Below are 17,310 nucleotides of genomic sequence, written 5' to 3'. Positions count from 1 at the left end.
GCCAGAAGGTGGACTGGGAACCAGCACCAGCAGAAGAAAGATACAGAAGTAATACAACAAGGGATGTGGGAGTTGAAAGGAGGCAACTGTGGGATAAGGAATATATGGGGCTTGTTGCCCCTGAAAGAAAGAGATGACAAGATGTAGAAAAGAGAGACATTTACAGAAGAAAGAAAGAAAAGGAAAGGAGAGGTGGGGTAGAACTCAGGATCAAAGAGACAGACAGGTAGAACAAGCATTGCTTTAGTGGTGGTACCTTAAAGAAGCATCATGCTACCAAAAGAGATAATAGAAATATTTCAATGATTATTGATGACAAATTAAAAACTTCTATAGTCTCATTTTTATCCCTGCTTTACACTGCAAGAAAACTCCAGAGTTATACTGCAACGAAGGCTGGGAATTTTACAAATGAAGGGTCATTTTCTTCTCCACATGGAGAATAGACTTCTGAGACACTCAGAACCCTACTTTTATTAATGTATATGGAACATAATAAAACTACTATATAGAAAAGTAATGTAAAAATTTTCTTAAATGGACCATTAATTTGCAGCATTTTTGTGTGTGTCTATCTATACATTAGCATGAGGAGAAACTGATGAAAGTTTGCCCACAACATTTTTCATTAGCTTGTTTCATGCCATTTTCAGGTCTAAGTACTGGAATGGAAATTTATTTTTGCAGCTTAGCTTGCAAAATCTATTTGTAGCAAAAATCATGGCATTTTCAAAATGTGGTACGTATGAGATTTTATGTGAAAGTTTAGAGATGTGTTATCTGTGCTTTTCTGCCACTCCCCATTTTCTTGGTATATGCCAAAATTGCAATACAGACTCACATCATGCTGGGCACAGTATAAACACATAGTAATCAATGTGAAGATCACAGCTGGTTGGTAAAGACACCATTTTTGCTTTTGTTTGGAATTGGGTAACATTCTCCTCTCTGATCAACCTAGGGTGGGGATGGATTCACTTGTGCATGTTCTGGAGACAGAACTCAGTTGACATCAATAGGAGTTTGATGCCTGTGGCAATTATGTACCCAGCAAGTGAGATCTGCAGCCTGGGTGGCCAAGAATTTTGCCCTGGGTTTAGTAGCCATTATGATAAAGAGCACATTTGAGAAAAAATGGTTTCATGATTATATCAGATCAATGTGTTTTTGATGGAGTCTTAATATTTTAATGCATTCTGTGTTCTTTTACATCTAGATTCTTGAAGAAAATATGAAATTAGAGTGCAAGTGCCATGGAGTTTCAGGATCTTGTACTACTAAGACATGCTGGACAACCCTTCCTAAATTTCGGGAGCTGGGCTACATCCTTAAGGACAAATACAATGAAGCAGTTCAGGTTGAACCAGTGAGGGCAAGTCGCAACAAGCGTCCAACCTTCCTTAAAATAAAGAAGCCACTGTCCTACCGCAAACCCATGGATACAGATTTAGTGTATATAGAAAAATCTCCAAACTACTGTGAAGAAGACCCTGTCACCGGCAGTGTGGGAACACAGGGCAGAATGTGCAACAAAACAGCCCAGCAGTCCAATGGCTGTGATCTGATGTGCTGTGGTCGAGGTTACAATACTCACCAGTACTCACGAGTATGGCAGTGCAACTGTAAATTTCATTGGTGCTGCTATGTAAAGTGTAATACGTGCAGTGAAAGAACAGAAGTGTACACCTGTAAATGAAAGTGTGGCTGGGGAGGATGACTCTAGATCCCTAGGAGTGAATACATTTGCACATGAGCTCAATATACCTACGCAAAACTGTAGCAAATACCTGTTTTCTTCCAAAAGAAAAGCTAATGAACGGATCCGTCTTTTCCTCTCATATTTCAGTACTTATGTGGATACATCTTAAAAACTTGTATAAATTATCCAAAAAATTAAAAAAAAAAAAAAAAAAAACCCTAAGCCACCTGACACACAAAACAGAGGAAAAAAAATCATCTCAACTAATCTGCACCTCCAAAGCTTAATGCATTGACTGCCTTATGAAAAGAATACCAGTCAAGTGAAAAATCTCAGAGCTTGGCAACTAACTCTTTTAGTTTGGAAAAAGATGGTTAAATACACAAGCTACTGTGCATAAGGGGTGGGTTGGGTGGGAGAAACAAAACAAAACAAAACTTTAAAATGGTCTTTGCACAGGATGGGGTAACAATGCCCCAGTGTGAATTTCTACTTAAGTGTGGATTATGCAGATTTAGGTTTCTACACTTGTGAAAAGCTTCTGCTAGTCTTGCCTGTCTTTCCATTTCACACAATTTGCTACAGCAAGTAGAACTGTTGAAGTTTTCCATAGACACTGGTTTATCTGCCTTTCTTTTTTTGTGCTGCAGATTTTAGCACAGGGATTTGGACATCTGGGCATAATAATAGCAATATTTAACAATGTATTCAGATAAAACTAATATTAATTTATTTAATTAAAAAAGAACTCTACCAACATTTTTGGAACTATTCTGCAATTAAAGTAGATAGCTTGCTTTCTTTGTGGAATAATTTTGTAGATACATCAAGGAAAAAACTGGAGCTGTATATATTATTCTTTACTCGGATATTTCTACTAGTTGGATTTGCAGGATATTTTCTGCAGTACTAGTTGTTTAAGTACAAAAGCAGGCATCTTTTATATATATATTTTTTCTGTTTGCTGCTAGTTGTCTGGAAAATCAAACTGGTAGTGATTATAATCTCTTTACAATACACTTTTTTTCGATTTAAAAAAGGAGCATTATGAAAATCCAGTTTGGAATACATCAAAAATAAATATGAAACTCCAGACAAACTTCCACCTTTGGAAAATGAACCATAGGATAAGAGTATATTTTGTAAGAGACTATTTTTATATGAATATTTTATTTATACTATGTCTGCTTGTATAATTCTATAACCTGTACTTTTTCCTCAAAACAGGCATACAATTTGTAATTCTTAGGCTATTTAACAGATAAAGGCTGATTAGTCTGTGGACACAACAGCAGCAAGCAGGATACATTTAGCTGCAATTGGTAGATGTGTCAAAATGCAGAATGAACTTTCTCTCCGGATGTGTGTACAAACTGGCTCTTTTCCTGCAGTTCAATTTGCAGAATATGCAAAACAAGAACAGGGTATGTAGCATCAATTTTGTCACATGGCTTGAATTCATGATTGGTATTAACTGGATGCTCATTTATCCCATTCAGAAAAAAAATCTGAATTAGCTTCCCACATGCGTCAGTCATTAAACTGTGGTGTTATGACTAGCAAATGTGCTGTGTGTGCTGTCAGTTAAACCTCTATATTGTGTTACTGTCAAATTTGATTTTATCAGTGGAAGACTATAGACTATGACTGTAAAAACTAGCATGACACACATCGCCTGATTCTCATAGATAAGATACAAAGCTTACAGTTTTTGTCCAACTGGTTTTAGCATTTGCCTTATTCTTTCCCCCAAAAAAGTTCTGAGTTAAAAAACTCAAACAACATTTAGGCAAACATTAAACAATCTTTTTCTCTAAACCTCCAGTACACCCTCCTTGTGCTTTCTTTTTGATATTTCCTTTCTCATCTGAGAAACTAGAAGTGATGTTAGTGAGTAAATAAATATTTCTCCCCACTGGAATCTTTTTGCTTGCTTCTCCTGCCTTAATCATTTAGAGCCTGACCTCACAGTTCTAATTTCAATGGCAGTTTTGCCTGAGTAAGGAATACAGGACGGGCTCTTATTGATAATCACATGTTCCAGTGTTTGGGCCATGACAAGCATTTCCACAGTCAAGAAATGTGAGATCACTCACAGTCAAAAAAGGTTGAGACAGCTGACAACAAGGCAAACAAATAAGTTATTTAGGAGGCTGTGCTCTCCAATGACTTCCATTGATATTAATAGGTATTAGAACAAATAGTCAATAAGCAAGTTAGGAATGGGCCATATCCATTGATTTTTGTGGGAGTTCTGCCTGTATTAGGACTGCAGTGTTGGGACCAGTTGAGAAAGGAAATAATGGAAGTAGTACAAGATAATTTTAAAGGATTTTGGTAAAATGTATTTTCAGAATTGTTCTGAATGAGGCATATTGTTTACACTTACACACACACACACACACACACACACACACACTTAAAAACACAATAGCTGCTCCTCGCAATGTACAATTAAGATTAAGTATACAGTGTTTGCAGACCTGCCTTTTACCACGTTGTTACAGCAACTCAGACACCAATGTATAAGATATCAAAGTGGAATTCAGAGAAGATTAACACAGTTTACTTTCAACCCGATCACTTGTCAACATGAAACAATTTTAAAGTAGTATTTTTTTTTTATAATGGAGTTTATATTTTTTCAGGATTCTAAATTTTGTGTATTAAAGATCGAAAATGGGACCTAAAATTCAAGAATATATATACAATATGGAAGTTAATTACAATTATACAGTATGGTTTAATAATGCAGATTTCTGATATATTTAATTGTGAGGCAATTTTTTTTTTTACATTATGCATTGGCTTTCACTAAGTAGATATACAACACAGTCAACAGTTTGTTATTCTTCACTGATTACAGTAATTTAACAAAGTGTTACTTTTGCAGTATGTTTTTACCATAGGAAAGTATTCTGTAAAACTGCTGCTTTCTGTATGTTTCGATACATTGGTAATGCACAGTGTACAACTAGCACATTAACTCTTAAAAGATAGATTTCTTTAAACAGTTTTAATCACAATAATAAAGAACTGGATATACAATGAAAATCTATTTATTTTTATTGCAGAACTAGGAAAGATTGATTAAGCTTACTAATTCTTAAATGTTTTGCAATGAAAACATTCTCACCTGGGAAATTAGTTTAACATTTACACAAAAAATCATACCGGACCTGACACTGTCCCTATATCTGCAATATTTTTGGTGGGCCAAATATTAGGAAGGATGTCTTCCATTTGTTTTGAAGTTGAATCTCAAGTTAGGAATACTGGATTTGACAAGTAGCTCTACAAGTTCAGAAATGAGGAAAATGTAGAGCTGCAGTCTAGAAAATGTCTGAAAGTTGGGTTACATCTTACCAGATAAGAGAAAGTTGGCCAATCCGAGTCAGCCATGAGTCTGGAGTTAATTAGCCATTCTCTAAATGTGACTGAATAGCATGAAGAATAAACAGGAGAAAGAAAGATTTACGATTTTGTAGATATTTTTTCCCCAAACAGTTTGTTCTTTGTCCTCAGGGAATAGAAGAGCTCTGTTTGTACTTGGTAAAGAACCGCACAATGGGAATGAAATGCATACAACTGCAGAGGAATACAGCCTTCAATAGAAAATTCATCTTTTCATTTCTACTTAATGAGTGGAGTGCTGGATTGATGTTCACATAAATAACCTGGTTAATGTTCTGGAAGCAAATATGTTCAATAATGTAAAAATAGGAAGAAAAAGGAAAAATATTTGAACAAGCATGATTATTAGTTTGGAAATTTAAAAACCTCATTTGACTTATATTCTTTTTTCACACTGGCATCCTATTTTGTAAAACTGAAAAAAGATTCTACAAGTGGGATTCTAAAGAAAATTTAAAAGGATTTTCATTGATCTATTTCACTCCATGGCCCTAATTTAATTTTTTTTTAAGTTGATGACTATCTTGATCACAGTTAGCTTGCATACTTGGAAAAGTACTTGCATAAAACAAGAATCCATCAATGACCTAAAGTTTTCTTTGCCATGTTTGCACAAAACTAATGGAGACGTATCTTTCAACAGTGATAATTAAACTGAAAACCTCCCTAAAATGTAAACTTAATTGGCTCATTTGGTAAATGGCAAGGTTACTCTGAGGTTGCACAGTTATTTGAGAAAAGGAAAAATACATATGAACCATCTCAGGAGTACGGAATTTAATAGTATTTTAGAGACTATAAAACTGCTTTAGCAAAACCCAGCTTTAAAAGCCCATTTGTATGATTGAATTTAGAAATGGGTCAGGCTTCAACTGGGTTATACATGCCCAAATGAAAATTCAGTATAAGTTTTTCAGATAACATTTGAATATTTGAATAATAGGCATTTGGAAAGACACAATGGACACTGAAGTTGGTATGCTTACACAAAAGCACACACGCACCTATATTCCAGATAAGATTAGCTGCACACAACTCCCCAAAATCTATTGTTGCTAGAACTCTTGTGCAGACTGTGTGCATATGAACTTGCCAGAATTGGGGTGGCAAATGCTGCAATGTGCGCCTGCTGCCAACCACAAACTTTTCCAGCACACACACTGACGTATAGTGCAAACCACAACGTGGCTTGCAATATTTAACAGACTGGGTTTTAACACACGTCATGACTTCCTGGTAGTGGCCTATAGAATTCTCCTAAATTCTAAAACACTCAACTTAGTGTAATGTTTTGTGCAGCTTTCAGACTATGCCGTCTCCCAATTGGTTAACAAAGGATGTTTTCTTCCAGGAAAACATTAATTCAGAGAATGTGGGAGTTCTCCTTAAAGGCATATTTTCTAACACTGAACAATGAAGAGGTACACCTGGATTTGAAATACTTGTGTTTGAAGTAAAGGTACCAAAACAACTCAGCTTTGCAATTCTCTCACTCCTATCATTCCAGAGACAACATTTTAAAACCATTCAGGCTATTTCTGATCATGCCTTTGGAGCTATGTGAAAGCACCAGTTCTTTCTTGTGTATTCCTAGGTTTGATCTAGGATAAAATATTGAATGGAGGGGGCTATGTGTGAGAGTGATCTCCCTAACTATTGAAACATTTAAAAGTTTCTTTATAATCATACTGAATGTGAGATACTGGATATCTGCAAAATGCTCATAGTATCTCATAAGAGATCACACTTCTTATTCTGTGAAGTATGGCACTCTAAGTTGCCTATTTTCTCCAATGTCTGTCTGTTGTATACCCTCTGATGGCTGCACTTCAGGCAGTGAACCCACTGTATCACCATCTGTTTAGGCAAACCAACTCTACTGGAAGAAGCTTTTATTTTTTTCTGGGGGGAAAAGAATGCCAGATCTGTGTGTGCGCATGAGAGAAAGTAATTGGGGTGGTAAGAAAGGACACAATAAAAATATGCACTTCACCTGTGGGCACCTTCATATTTAAATGCATCTGAATTGTCTCCACATGCATAAGCCCAACCCTAGTTTTTATGCTTGGTGTACTCAACCATCAATTTTTTCCTCAATGGGAAGTATATACCTTACATATCACTTCATAGTCCCTGGTTAACTTTTTCCTTTCGATGGTCATGGACACTGACAATTCACAAATCATGTGCCATGTAAGCCAAACACTACTAGTTACTGGTCTTTTTTTTTTTTTTCCTTTTAATTGAGATATGCACAAGTGTGCCTTGGGGTCAATGAATTATGCACGATACCCTGTTATCAAAACCCTTCATTGTCACATTTTCACTCTACTTGGTGAATAGGCCAAACGTTCCTCTTTGCAGAGTGAAGGTGCTACCTACTCCATACCTTAGCTCTTATTTTATTTCCCTCTTGCACTGGGAGGGAAATACATTTTGTGTGGAGGGGGGTGAGATTATGATTAGCTATCTAATCTACCTCCTTAAATTACTGATGGTGTGCCAATTATTGTAGCAGCTAGATGCAAGAGTACGGTAAAATAAAGGCATATCGCTTAAAACAAAAATGTCCACCCTCTCTCAATGTGCTCTTATAATTCTATAGCGTGATATGAGACGTCTGGTAACAGTCTTTACTTACAGCATGATGCCCAGGTAGTAGAACAATTCAGGTCTAGGATGAAAAGTCAGACAGTTTGAAGATTATTTCATACTAAATTAGCACAGTAGACTAGCTCAACTGTTTCTTTAATTGTGATATACAGGGAGAATTTTAAATATTCACTAGTGACCAAATTGCCATTTCCATCTGGTCAGCTGAAAATACTGGGTTGTAGTGAAAAAATATGGAGGAATAGTGCTAAATTCCAACCTCAGCAATGCAAAATCACTGATTTAAATGGGATTGCATAGGTAGGACCAAGAACAGAATGCAGTGGATGGTGCCTAAGAAGATCTGATGAAAGTATTTATCCATATTGTTTGCACCTCTTTCTTCATGCATATGTTTCCTTATTCTCGTGCAGCTAGTTATGAATTCACCACAACCACACACAGTCTAAACTCTTGCCATGCAAACTGATTATGTTAGATTTACAAGATTTTTTAAATGGCCATCCCACCTTGTAGCCTCAAAATCAGTTGGGAAGTTTTCTGGAGTGCTACAGTGCTTTACAATCTCATGTACTTTGGTGTAGTCTCAGCAGCAGAGCATGGAGGTTTTTAAACAATGGTATCAGAACTCTGCAGAAAAGCAGCCAGAGCTACTGGACTTGAGTGGGTTGGAGACTGGAGTGTTTTGGGAAAAGGCTTTAGGCAGGGAAAAGCAGGTCAGCAGACAAGAAATATCTTAGGAAGCAGTGAAAAGAACATTATAATCCACGACGGAGAAAGAAAAATGACCTAAGAGGAATAAAATGAGGCCCAGATATGTGCTGGGAATGATGGAAAGATAGGAAAGAATGGAGGAAGCTCACTGAAAATGATTTAAAAAGAGAGAAAGAAGATTACTGGAGTCATTGGGGACAGGAGGGAGGGATATTGGTAACTTGACTAAATTGACTTGCTTTGTAGCCTTAGTCAGTGTTGTCCAGCTGATGGCCCATGGGCCATAATTAGCCCACAAGATGATTTCACCTGGCCCATGTCCCCTTCTTGAAACAAAAAATAATATATACTGGTGTGGTGCACTGAAGTCTAGCACCCATGGGATACATGATGAAGGAAAAAAAGCTTGCACACACAGGAAAACATTTCTGTCTGTTAACAGTCCTTTATCCATTGCATTGAGTCAACAATAAATTTGTTTTGTGAGTAGGTTCCTCAGTTTCAGTATATGTTTAATAACTTCACATCTACACATAAGACTGTAAAGGTGCACGCATGTATGGACAATTTGCTATGCAAATATATTCATTTACAATCTGATCCTTACCTGGTTTAAAGATAGACAGAACTGGTTTAAGCAACAAGGGAAATTGAGTGCTGGCTTAAGCTATCAGAGAGCATGTTTTGTCCAGAGATTTTTAATATATATTTTTGATATATAGTGGAATCCATCTCAAGAAGAGAAGGAAGTACAGTTGTGATGGCAATGACTGAGCCAAAAACTTTTACTTAAATTATATCTTGTACAAATAAACTACAATTTGTAGGTCCCCCCCCCTTAAGATAATTATGCTTTGCACTTTTGTAGCACTTACAAGGCAAGTATTCTGCAAACAGTTTTGTATAAAACCTCATGCTGCTCTGGTTTGATTATTAAGCATTATTATCCCCACATACCGAAGGGGAACTGAAGAACACAGAAGTTAAGTGACTTGCCCACAGGCACATCAGAAGTCTGTGGAAAAGTTAGGAATAGAAACCAGGTCTCCTGACTTTTAGAACATTATTTTTAGAACCAGATTAATGTCTGGTCTCTAAATATAACAACAATCAACAAAATACATATTGAGACTTAATGACAACTTTTATTTTTTAAAGAAGTCTTTTGAAAATCAGCTCGCCTTCCTCTTACTGTATATACCAATAACTGAGGATAGAGATAGCCTCTTTCTTCTGCTACAATGACTTTACCAATTCCTGAATAATAATGAATAATTAATAAATACGACCTTCACCTTGCTTAATTATTAGTAATGTTGCAGGGATCTTACAGAATCCTGACTTTTGTTTAACAATTGACCTTTAAAGCTATTTTTAACATGAGCTTTAAACAAGAAAGGTAGTAGAGAATAGGTCTCAAAGTCAGCAGACCTGGGTTCTAATCCCAGTGCTGGCATTAAATGAGCTTGGGCAAGTCAAAACCAAACACATAATGGCTGAAATTCTTCATATGTAAAATGGGAATACCGCTACTTATCCACCCCACAAGGGGTATTGTGATGCTTCCTCAAGAAATATCTGGGAAACAGTTTGGAAATGGAAGTGCTAAATTCTATCATTTCTATATTTAAAGTCTGCACAATATGGCCTGCCACCTGAAGAGGGAGATGTCAGGTGACTCAGTCTGGATAACAAGTTGTGCTCACACTAAGTACAAATGGTGTGACTTGGAGAATAAGTACCAAAAAATGGATCAGTCTTTTTGAAATGTAGAAAGGCAATCTATCTGCTTCTGTCTCTCTCTTTGTACAAAGTTTTGGTACCAGTCAGATTATTTCAACGCTTGCCCATCTCTAATTGCAACTCTAATGAACTGAATTCAGATTAAACACTAAAGAGAAAAAACTTCTCAGAACATATATTGTGTTTATTTAGGCCAGAGCAGTTTGTATGAAAGTACAAAATCAATCAAAGCCTAAAAGGAAGCTGGCAAACAGTCAGTGCCTTAGCAGATCTTCACTTCCTCCATGAGAAAGCTAGTGGCAGAGGGCTGAGAAATTCTTAGCACTTATAACATCAGTTTATTTAATAACAAGATGAGCATAGGTGATACAACAACTTTAATTGATGACTACGGCACCAAAGTTGTCATTTTGATGACTTGTTTGAGCAGAAAGAGTGGTAGTAGCTGGGTGATAGATTGTTTTCTCTTTATCCTGCTACAATGACATCTGCTTTATTCACAGATCAGCCACCAGTTGCTACAACAACGCCAGTGTGCTTTAGAAAATGTTGTTGAGCTGCTGAGAGAATCTTGGCTACCCATTAGCAAAATGTTAACTATGCAAAACCAAATAGCATTTGGTTTTGTTGTTGGAAAAAAGTCAACGCTCTGCAATGAGTAAGAATGTCAAAAAGAATTTACATTCAAAAAGTAGAGAGGGGGTTTAACCCATGATATCACCATGATTCCACCCTTCCCCCCCAGAATTCATTAGTAACCCATTAGTTCTGAAGAAAAGAGGAAATAAATAATGAGACAAACAAAAAGAACAAATACACTTTCCACTGAACAGCTTGGTGTCTGCAGTATTCGGACATGTACATTGCCCTCCACTTTTCTCTGCATTGTTTTGGGTTTTAACAGCAATCCTTTGCTAAGAAGGGTTTTATTTATTTATTTATTTTTACACTTAACATTTTCAGGAGATGCCAAATGCTGCTAAACAATGTGGGAAATCTGATTTGGATGCCATATAAGGTATCTTGCTTCCAGCTGCCATGGGAGGTAAGGAAACCTTGTACTCCTATATACCAGTCCCCACAAAGGGCCAATTATAGAAAAGTATTCACTGGCATTTGGAGGAGGGTGCCTTGTTTTCCCAGTCAGAGAATGCTACTCTGGTGTTTAAGAGGGATAAGGGTTCTCCTACTGGAGGGTGAATGATGTGCCCAATGAGGCAGGAGTGATGCTTAAGGGCTGGGAGAATGATCCAATGGCCAACTAGCTATGAATAGTCTAGTGAAAACTCACTCATTGTCTGGACAATGGGCAAATACACTGATACATATAGTGTGGGCAGCAACTAGTTATAAGAAATGGTCTTGAGCCACAAAGTTTGGATCTGAATTTCCCTCAAACCTAGGAAAAGTAGGCACTGAGGGCAGAGAACACTCTTCTTCTTTAAAAGCAAGTAACTTCACTGTATTTATTGCCAGAATAAATTCTCAGTATTTTCCACAAAATAAAATGTTATTCCTAATTCATTTTATCCTTCACATCTTCCAAAGAACTCATGAACCATTCTCCTTCCCTCATTTTTGTTCCCCCAGCAAGATCCGCTTCATTCTTCAAACTTAATATTTTTAGCATCCAATAAGGTTAAGGTAAGAATAATGTAAGTCTGCTATATTCATTTAAATGCAGATGTGGTATGAAGGAACTGCCAGAAAGGAGTTACATTAGCATTACAGAAGTAAAAGTTTAACAGCTTTATTGATAAAATTATTCAATAATGTCTAAGAAACTAATTCCAACATTTAACTCTAAAAATCATAAATATAATAGTACTTTTTAAAAAGTATGTCATTAAAGTTTTGAACCAATAGATTTAAAGCTCATTCAGAGATCTGAGACTATGACAGATTGGAAATGCTACTCATCATTACTGGGAGAAAGAGAAGTGGGGAGGAGGAATCTGGCCAAAAAAGCCCAGCTAGGAACCACTGAAGCTCAGGAAGCCATAGAGATCCTACACACCAGATAGCGACACAGTGTTAATACTTGGTATGAGGAAGAAGAAAATAATAAAGAAAACAATTACATAAATAGCTCATATTAAGTAATTTACTTAAACCAAGATCAGTTGACTAGATAAACCACTACAGCTGTAGTCTTTAACAGAACAATAATTCTACAATGAAGAACATACCTGGTTTTTCCTGTTGTTTTTTAAACCTGTCCCTGGCATCTTTTGAATAGCTCTCTGTATATGCTCTTCTTCCGCAGTATTAGGGTTTCCATTTCTTTGAGGTATTTCAATCCAGTGCTTCCAGCCATCATCTCTGAAATAAAAAATTGACACTGTATGTTAATATTATCCTTGTCACCACAACATTGTTTATATTTGTAAGAAGATACATAAGAAGAGTGCCATGGGTGAATAGAAATGATGGCAGTTTCTCACCATCATCTGAATAAGGGGATCTGGAAGCTTTGTGGGACAAAATGGATCACATTCTGGGGTGGTTAGGGGATCTACATTCTCTCTACATTGTTTGGATGAGAAGTTGTGTTGTAGCCCACAAAGCTTTAGGCTGTTCAATCTCATATTAAGGGAAGGGCCTTCTTGACTTTTTTTGATACTCCCCAGTATCAGTGTTAGCCCTGTAACTATACAAGCACCTGGAAAATGGGAACATGGCTTTGGATGTTAGCACAGTATCAATTCTATTCTTTGACCCTTACTAGAGGGAAAATATTTTCCCTTCTTGAAGCCTGAAGTATTGGTCAAGTTTCAGAATTACTGGTAGAAGTTTATGCTCCCACTTTACATAGTTGCAAGAAAACTCCTTATGCCCATATTTGGAATTCCTACTCAAAGTATTTCCCAAGTAGATTGCATATGGAATCTATTTCCGAAGTCTGATGGGCAGAACACCATACCCACCTGTCAAATCACAAATACAAGAGAATATGTCAGCGTAAGACAAGGGGAAACAGGCAGATTACTATGTTACTGCCTTAGCCTATTGCTTAGAGATTTCTGGGTTCAAATTATTACTTTATTGCTCTCAACATAGCTCCTATTTGGGCAATTAAAAAAACCACCACAAGCTTTGCTACAACTGACAGTCTCAGCTCAACCAAACTCTGGTAATGGTATAGAGTTATTGCATGTCAGGATTCAGGAACATTGGCAGACATATTAGGGTAACTAAGCAGTGGACTAAATTCTGGTGTGAATCTGGAATAAGTATTTACTATAATTAAGTTACTCTGGATTTCCACCCATCTAAGTGAGAACATAATTTGGCTCAACGTCCTATCAGTACTTCACTTTCCTTAGACGAAATTCACTCACAATTAAAAAAGGTATATAGAACAAAAGACTAAGTCAAAAGGGCTCTGTGTATCACAGGTACAGTAAGCAGGAGAAGGCTGGTGCTCTTTGTCATCATGACTACAAACTGAAATCTCTCTCTCTTTTAAGTGTACAGTATGTAATCTGGTAAGAGTTGAAATAACATCTGTAAGAAGCCATTAACATCTGATAGTGGCCCAGAGTCAAGGGAGAGATGGGAAAGTGGTGGCAGTGGCTCAGACACTGAGCCTTTTTGCACAATGGATCAGTGTCAATGGGTAGCATGCTCTATCAGTGTCTGCCTGCCCTTCACCAACATAGGTTCCTTGTGTTATCTCTGATTTGCATGAACAGAATGTAAGGATTTCAGCAAGCAGAGCGGTGTGTTTCATAGCTGCTGAGTGGTGCTGGGGGGGCGGGAGGGAAAAAAACCCCCAACCCTGCTATCTTACGGTTTGCCATTTTAAACCTAATTATATACTTGGAGCATTATTTCCTGAAAATATGTGTATGCCCTTACCAAAGAGGCATGGATAACATCTTAATCTGCCAGAAACAGGATTAGTTTTGACAGAGTTATGTTTACAAACATAAATTTTATCACCTTTTTAAAAAAAACTGCACCTGTGTACACCTGGAATGAGACAGTGGTTAATAATTTATGTTGGATAGTGATGACGGCTGTTTTTGCTGGAACTATGCCATAACTTAGTGTCTGCTACTATGCCCTGTTGGGTCAAGACAATACATCAGTCAAGTAAACCACTTAAGTAAATTATTGAGCACTTAAATTTACTTTTTCCACCTAATATGTAATTACTTCCTTGAGCTAACGTTCCCCTTACATCACCTGTCCAGGATGCTTTTTATTTGTCTGGAAGGCTGAATATTGACTGGGTTTAAATTACAGTTGCAACCTAGTTGTTCCCCAAAATTCTGATTCTAGTAAACAGGCTCCACCAATTTCGTTACCTTTGGCTCACAATTCACTGCCATTGACCCATTAAAATCCCTCATCACTATGAGCGAAAAGCTGTGGTTTGCCCATCAGGTTCATGATACAAAGTGAGCCTAATGAATCTGCTAAAAACTAAGCTGCTTAGTCGCTGGGAAAGTTAAATTCCTCCAAGGGTTGGAGACAGCAGAGCTTGCTACAGCACATGGCAATGTGAAGAATGAGATCTCAATATCATGACCTTAGTCTACACACCAGTTTTGAAGGGGTGGAGGAGTTTGATGTTTCCACATAGAGAACTGAGGCAGAAAGCAAAATACCTTATATGGCATCCAAATCAGATTTTCCCCCTGTACAATCTAATTAAAAATTCTGGGGAGAACACACAAACCCCCCACATAGTAAATAGAAAATGAAACATCATGGGAATGGAATTTACATTAAAGTTCTCACTATTTATGTAAAATGACCTTAGGCTGCAAATCTGCTCCTGGTCATGGATGACACCTCAAGTTATATTATTTGATAACAGAATTTGATTAGTGATATTGATAATTCCAATAAATTGCTGAGACTTCATGCCTCACATTATTTATAATGGAGAGGAAATGCACCATGAAGAAATACGTTATGAAGATACAATATCTCACTGAAAAAGAGTATGGTCAATAGGCCATTCAGTGGTTGATTCAACAGATTTACAAAAAAATGAAACAGTAGCTCCAATGTTAACAATATTAGAGCTATGTATTTGCAAACCATGCAGCATGGCAGATATGTTTTAAACTGATTTCAAAATACCACATTCTTGGCACACCAGAGACATTAGCTGTAGATACTATAGAATATAATATAGAGGAGCAGATCCTGCTCTAATAGAGATCAATGGCACAAGTCACATTTGTCTTTTATGAGAGCAGGCCCATTACGTTACAGATATAGTTTCTTTAGGGTAAAAGTCACCCCTGTGAGGAATGCCAGCACAAGACCAATGTGACACTCTACTCCCAATGAAGCCATAAATTCAGAAATCATGAGTGAGATGTTTGAGAGCGTAGCTGTTGTGGTAACCCTCTGCACAGAGGTGAATTTTACCCTTAAAATACACTTGGTAACATTAGTGAAAATGTAAAGTACACAAATGTGTGCTGTAAACTACAGTGCTCTTGATTCTTAATTGACGAAAAGAAACATTTCCTGAGAGTCTGAAAGTAACTGCAAAATTGATAACATGGCCAAAGTGATCATTTGGGATTATTTGCAAAACACAAATTTACCTCTTTACCCACAACTAAAAATAATTTTGAGCCCATATGTTAAATACACAAAATTAAATAGCTCATCAGTCATTGGACTTCGTTATACAATCGGAAGTTAAAAAATTACCTCAATTTCTAATATTTCATGTTATCCTACATTTGTATGACTATAAAAAAAGTTGAGGTGCTTTTCAGTTCAGGCTCACATTTTCATGAAAATCTCTGTTGAATCTCATTTATAGCAATCCTCTTTTTATTCCAACGTCAGATTATGGAAATCCACTTTTTATTTGATTTACTCTCTCTAACAGGTCTTGCTTGTATCAATTGCACTGTCATGAAAGGAAACTGCTCTGTATGTCAATAGGCAATAACAGAATGCTGTTATTAAGGTAGCTCATATCTGTTTCCTGATAAGTATACAGTGGCAGACATAATTATGGTACTGAGACCTGATCCCTCTTTTTTATTTTTCCCCTCCCCCGAGTCAGATCTGAATACCAAAAGTGTTGGGTGTGATGGTTTTTTTTGTTTTTTAAGAGTTGGTTGAGCTTGGTAAAAACAGCCAGGAAAACAGAAATAGTTTTTTAAGTTCTCCAAATGATTGTTAAAACAAGTGAATTGAGGGCCAGACTCCACCTGGCCCTTCCACAGCGGTACAGTGGGGTGTATGTGCTGTGGTGTGGGCAGCCTATTTTGCCCCTCCACGGGTCCTGCGCTCTTTTCAGCTACGCTGGTGGTATGGCTGGGTGGGAGTGGGGGGGCCCCGGTCCCGCCCTCTACCCTAGGCCCCGACCCAGGGAGCCTGTGAGGAGTAGCCTCAAACCACTTAGTCTGTGAGAGCTACTACCTTCCCTGGGTCATCTGTCCTTGGCCCCGCTGCTCATGGTCCGCTTCCTGGAACCAGGGCGAGGGTTCCCCCCCTTCCTCGCCATGGGTCTCTCTGTCCCTGTGATCCTCCCCTGTTTGGGTGAAGTCACCCACCACAACTCCATTGCTCAGTTGTCTGAGTGGCTGGGGCCTCCTTCAGGCCTCTGCCTGTGCCTGTGCCTGTGCCTGTGCCTGTGCCCTTGGCCCTGCCCAGACGGGCTTCTCCTTAACTCCTGTATCTTTTGTGTCGTGGTAGCAATCACAATCCTCAGCTCAGCTCAGCTGCCCCTATCTGTCTGACAGGGAGGCTTTTAACTACTGGGGCAAGCTCCTTAATTGGCCTCAGCTGGCCTGATTGACCTGGAGTAACCCCAGCTGAATCACCCAGGGAACAAGTTTTTGTTGATCCTGGGGCTAATATATATATACCCTCCAATACTCTCCCATAGCCATCAGGTCTGGCCCAGTCACAGTGCCTAAGGATAAAAGGAGCCCCTCTTTCTCCACATCCCTCCACAAAAGGGCTAAGCAGAATCCCAGTCCATTGAGTTTTGGTAACAGCGCCTTCCCTATTCCAAAAAGGGCAGACAGAAGATGGGGCAATGGCTCCATCCTATAGGTACCAGCCATATGGGGCAGGAAGTAAGCTGATCCACATAAGAAGTGTAAGTAGCCAGTATGCAATCTCTACCTCTGCCTCCC

General features: G+C 37.9%; 2 protein-coding genes across 2 annotated transcripts in view; one reads left to right on the top strand and one right to left on the bottom strand.

Moving 5' to 3' along the window:
* WNT7A (Wnt family member 7A) overlaps positions 1-1,696 on the top strand; it is a 42,609-nt gene extending 40,913 nt beyond the window's left edge. Inside the window, exon 4 of the mRNA XM_067543815.1 lies at positions 1,217-1,696. Within this exon, the coding sequence (XP_067399916.1) occupies positions 1,217-1,696 (480 nt within the window). The remainder of the gene's footprint in view (positions 1-1,216) is intronic.
* FBXW12 (F-box and WD repeat domain containing 12) overlaps positions 1-17,310 on the bottom strand; it is a 142,488-nt gene that overhangs the window by 86,145 nt on the left and 39,033 nt on the right. Inside the window, exon 2 of the mRNA XM_067543812.1 lies at positions 12,373-12,505. The gene's annotated coding sequence lies outside the window, so the exon portion shown is untranslated. The remainder of the gene's footprint in view (positions 1-12,372; positions 12,506-17,310) is intronic.

This window comes from Emydura macquarii, unplaced genomic scaffold (assembly GCF_026122565.2).
Source record: "Emydura macquarii macquarii isolate MOO-44397 ecotype Brisbane River unplaced genomic scaffold, CSIRO-AGI_Emac_v2 contig_968, whole genome shotgun sequence".
NCBI classification, from domain to species: Eukaryota; Metazoa; Chordata; order Testudines; family Chelidae; genus Emydura; species Emydura macquarii.
Note: the sequence above shows the minus strand (reverse complement) of the source record. Positions and strands in the feature narration are given on the sequence as shown.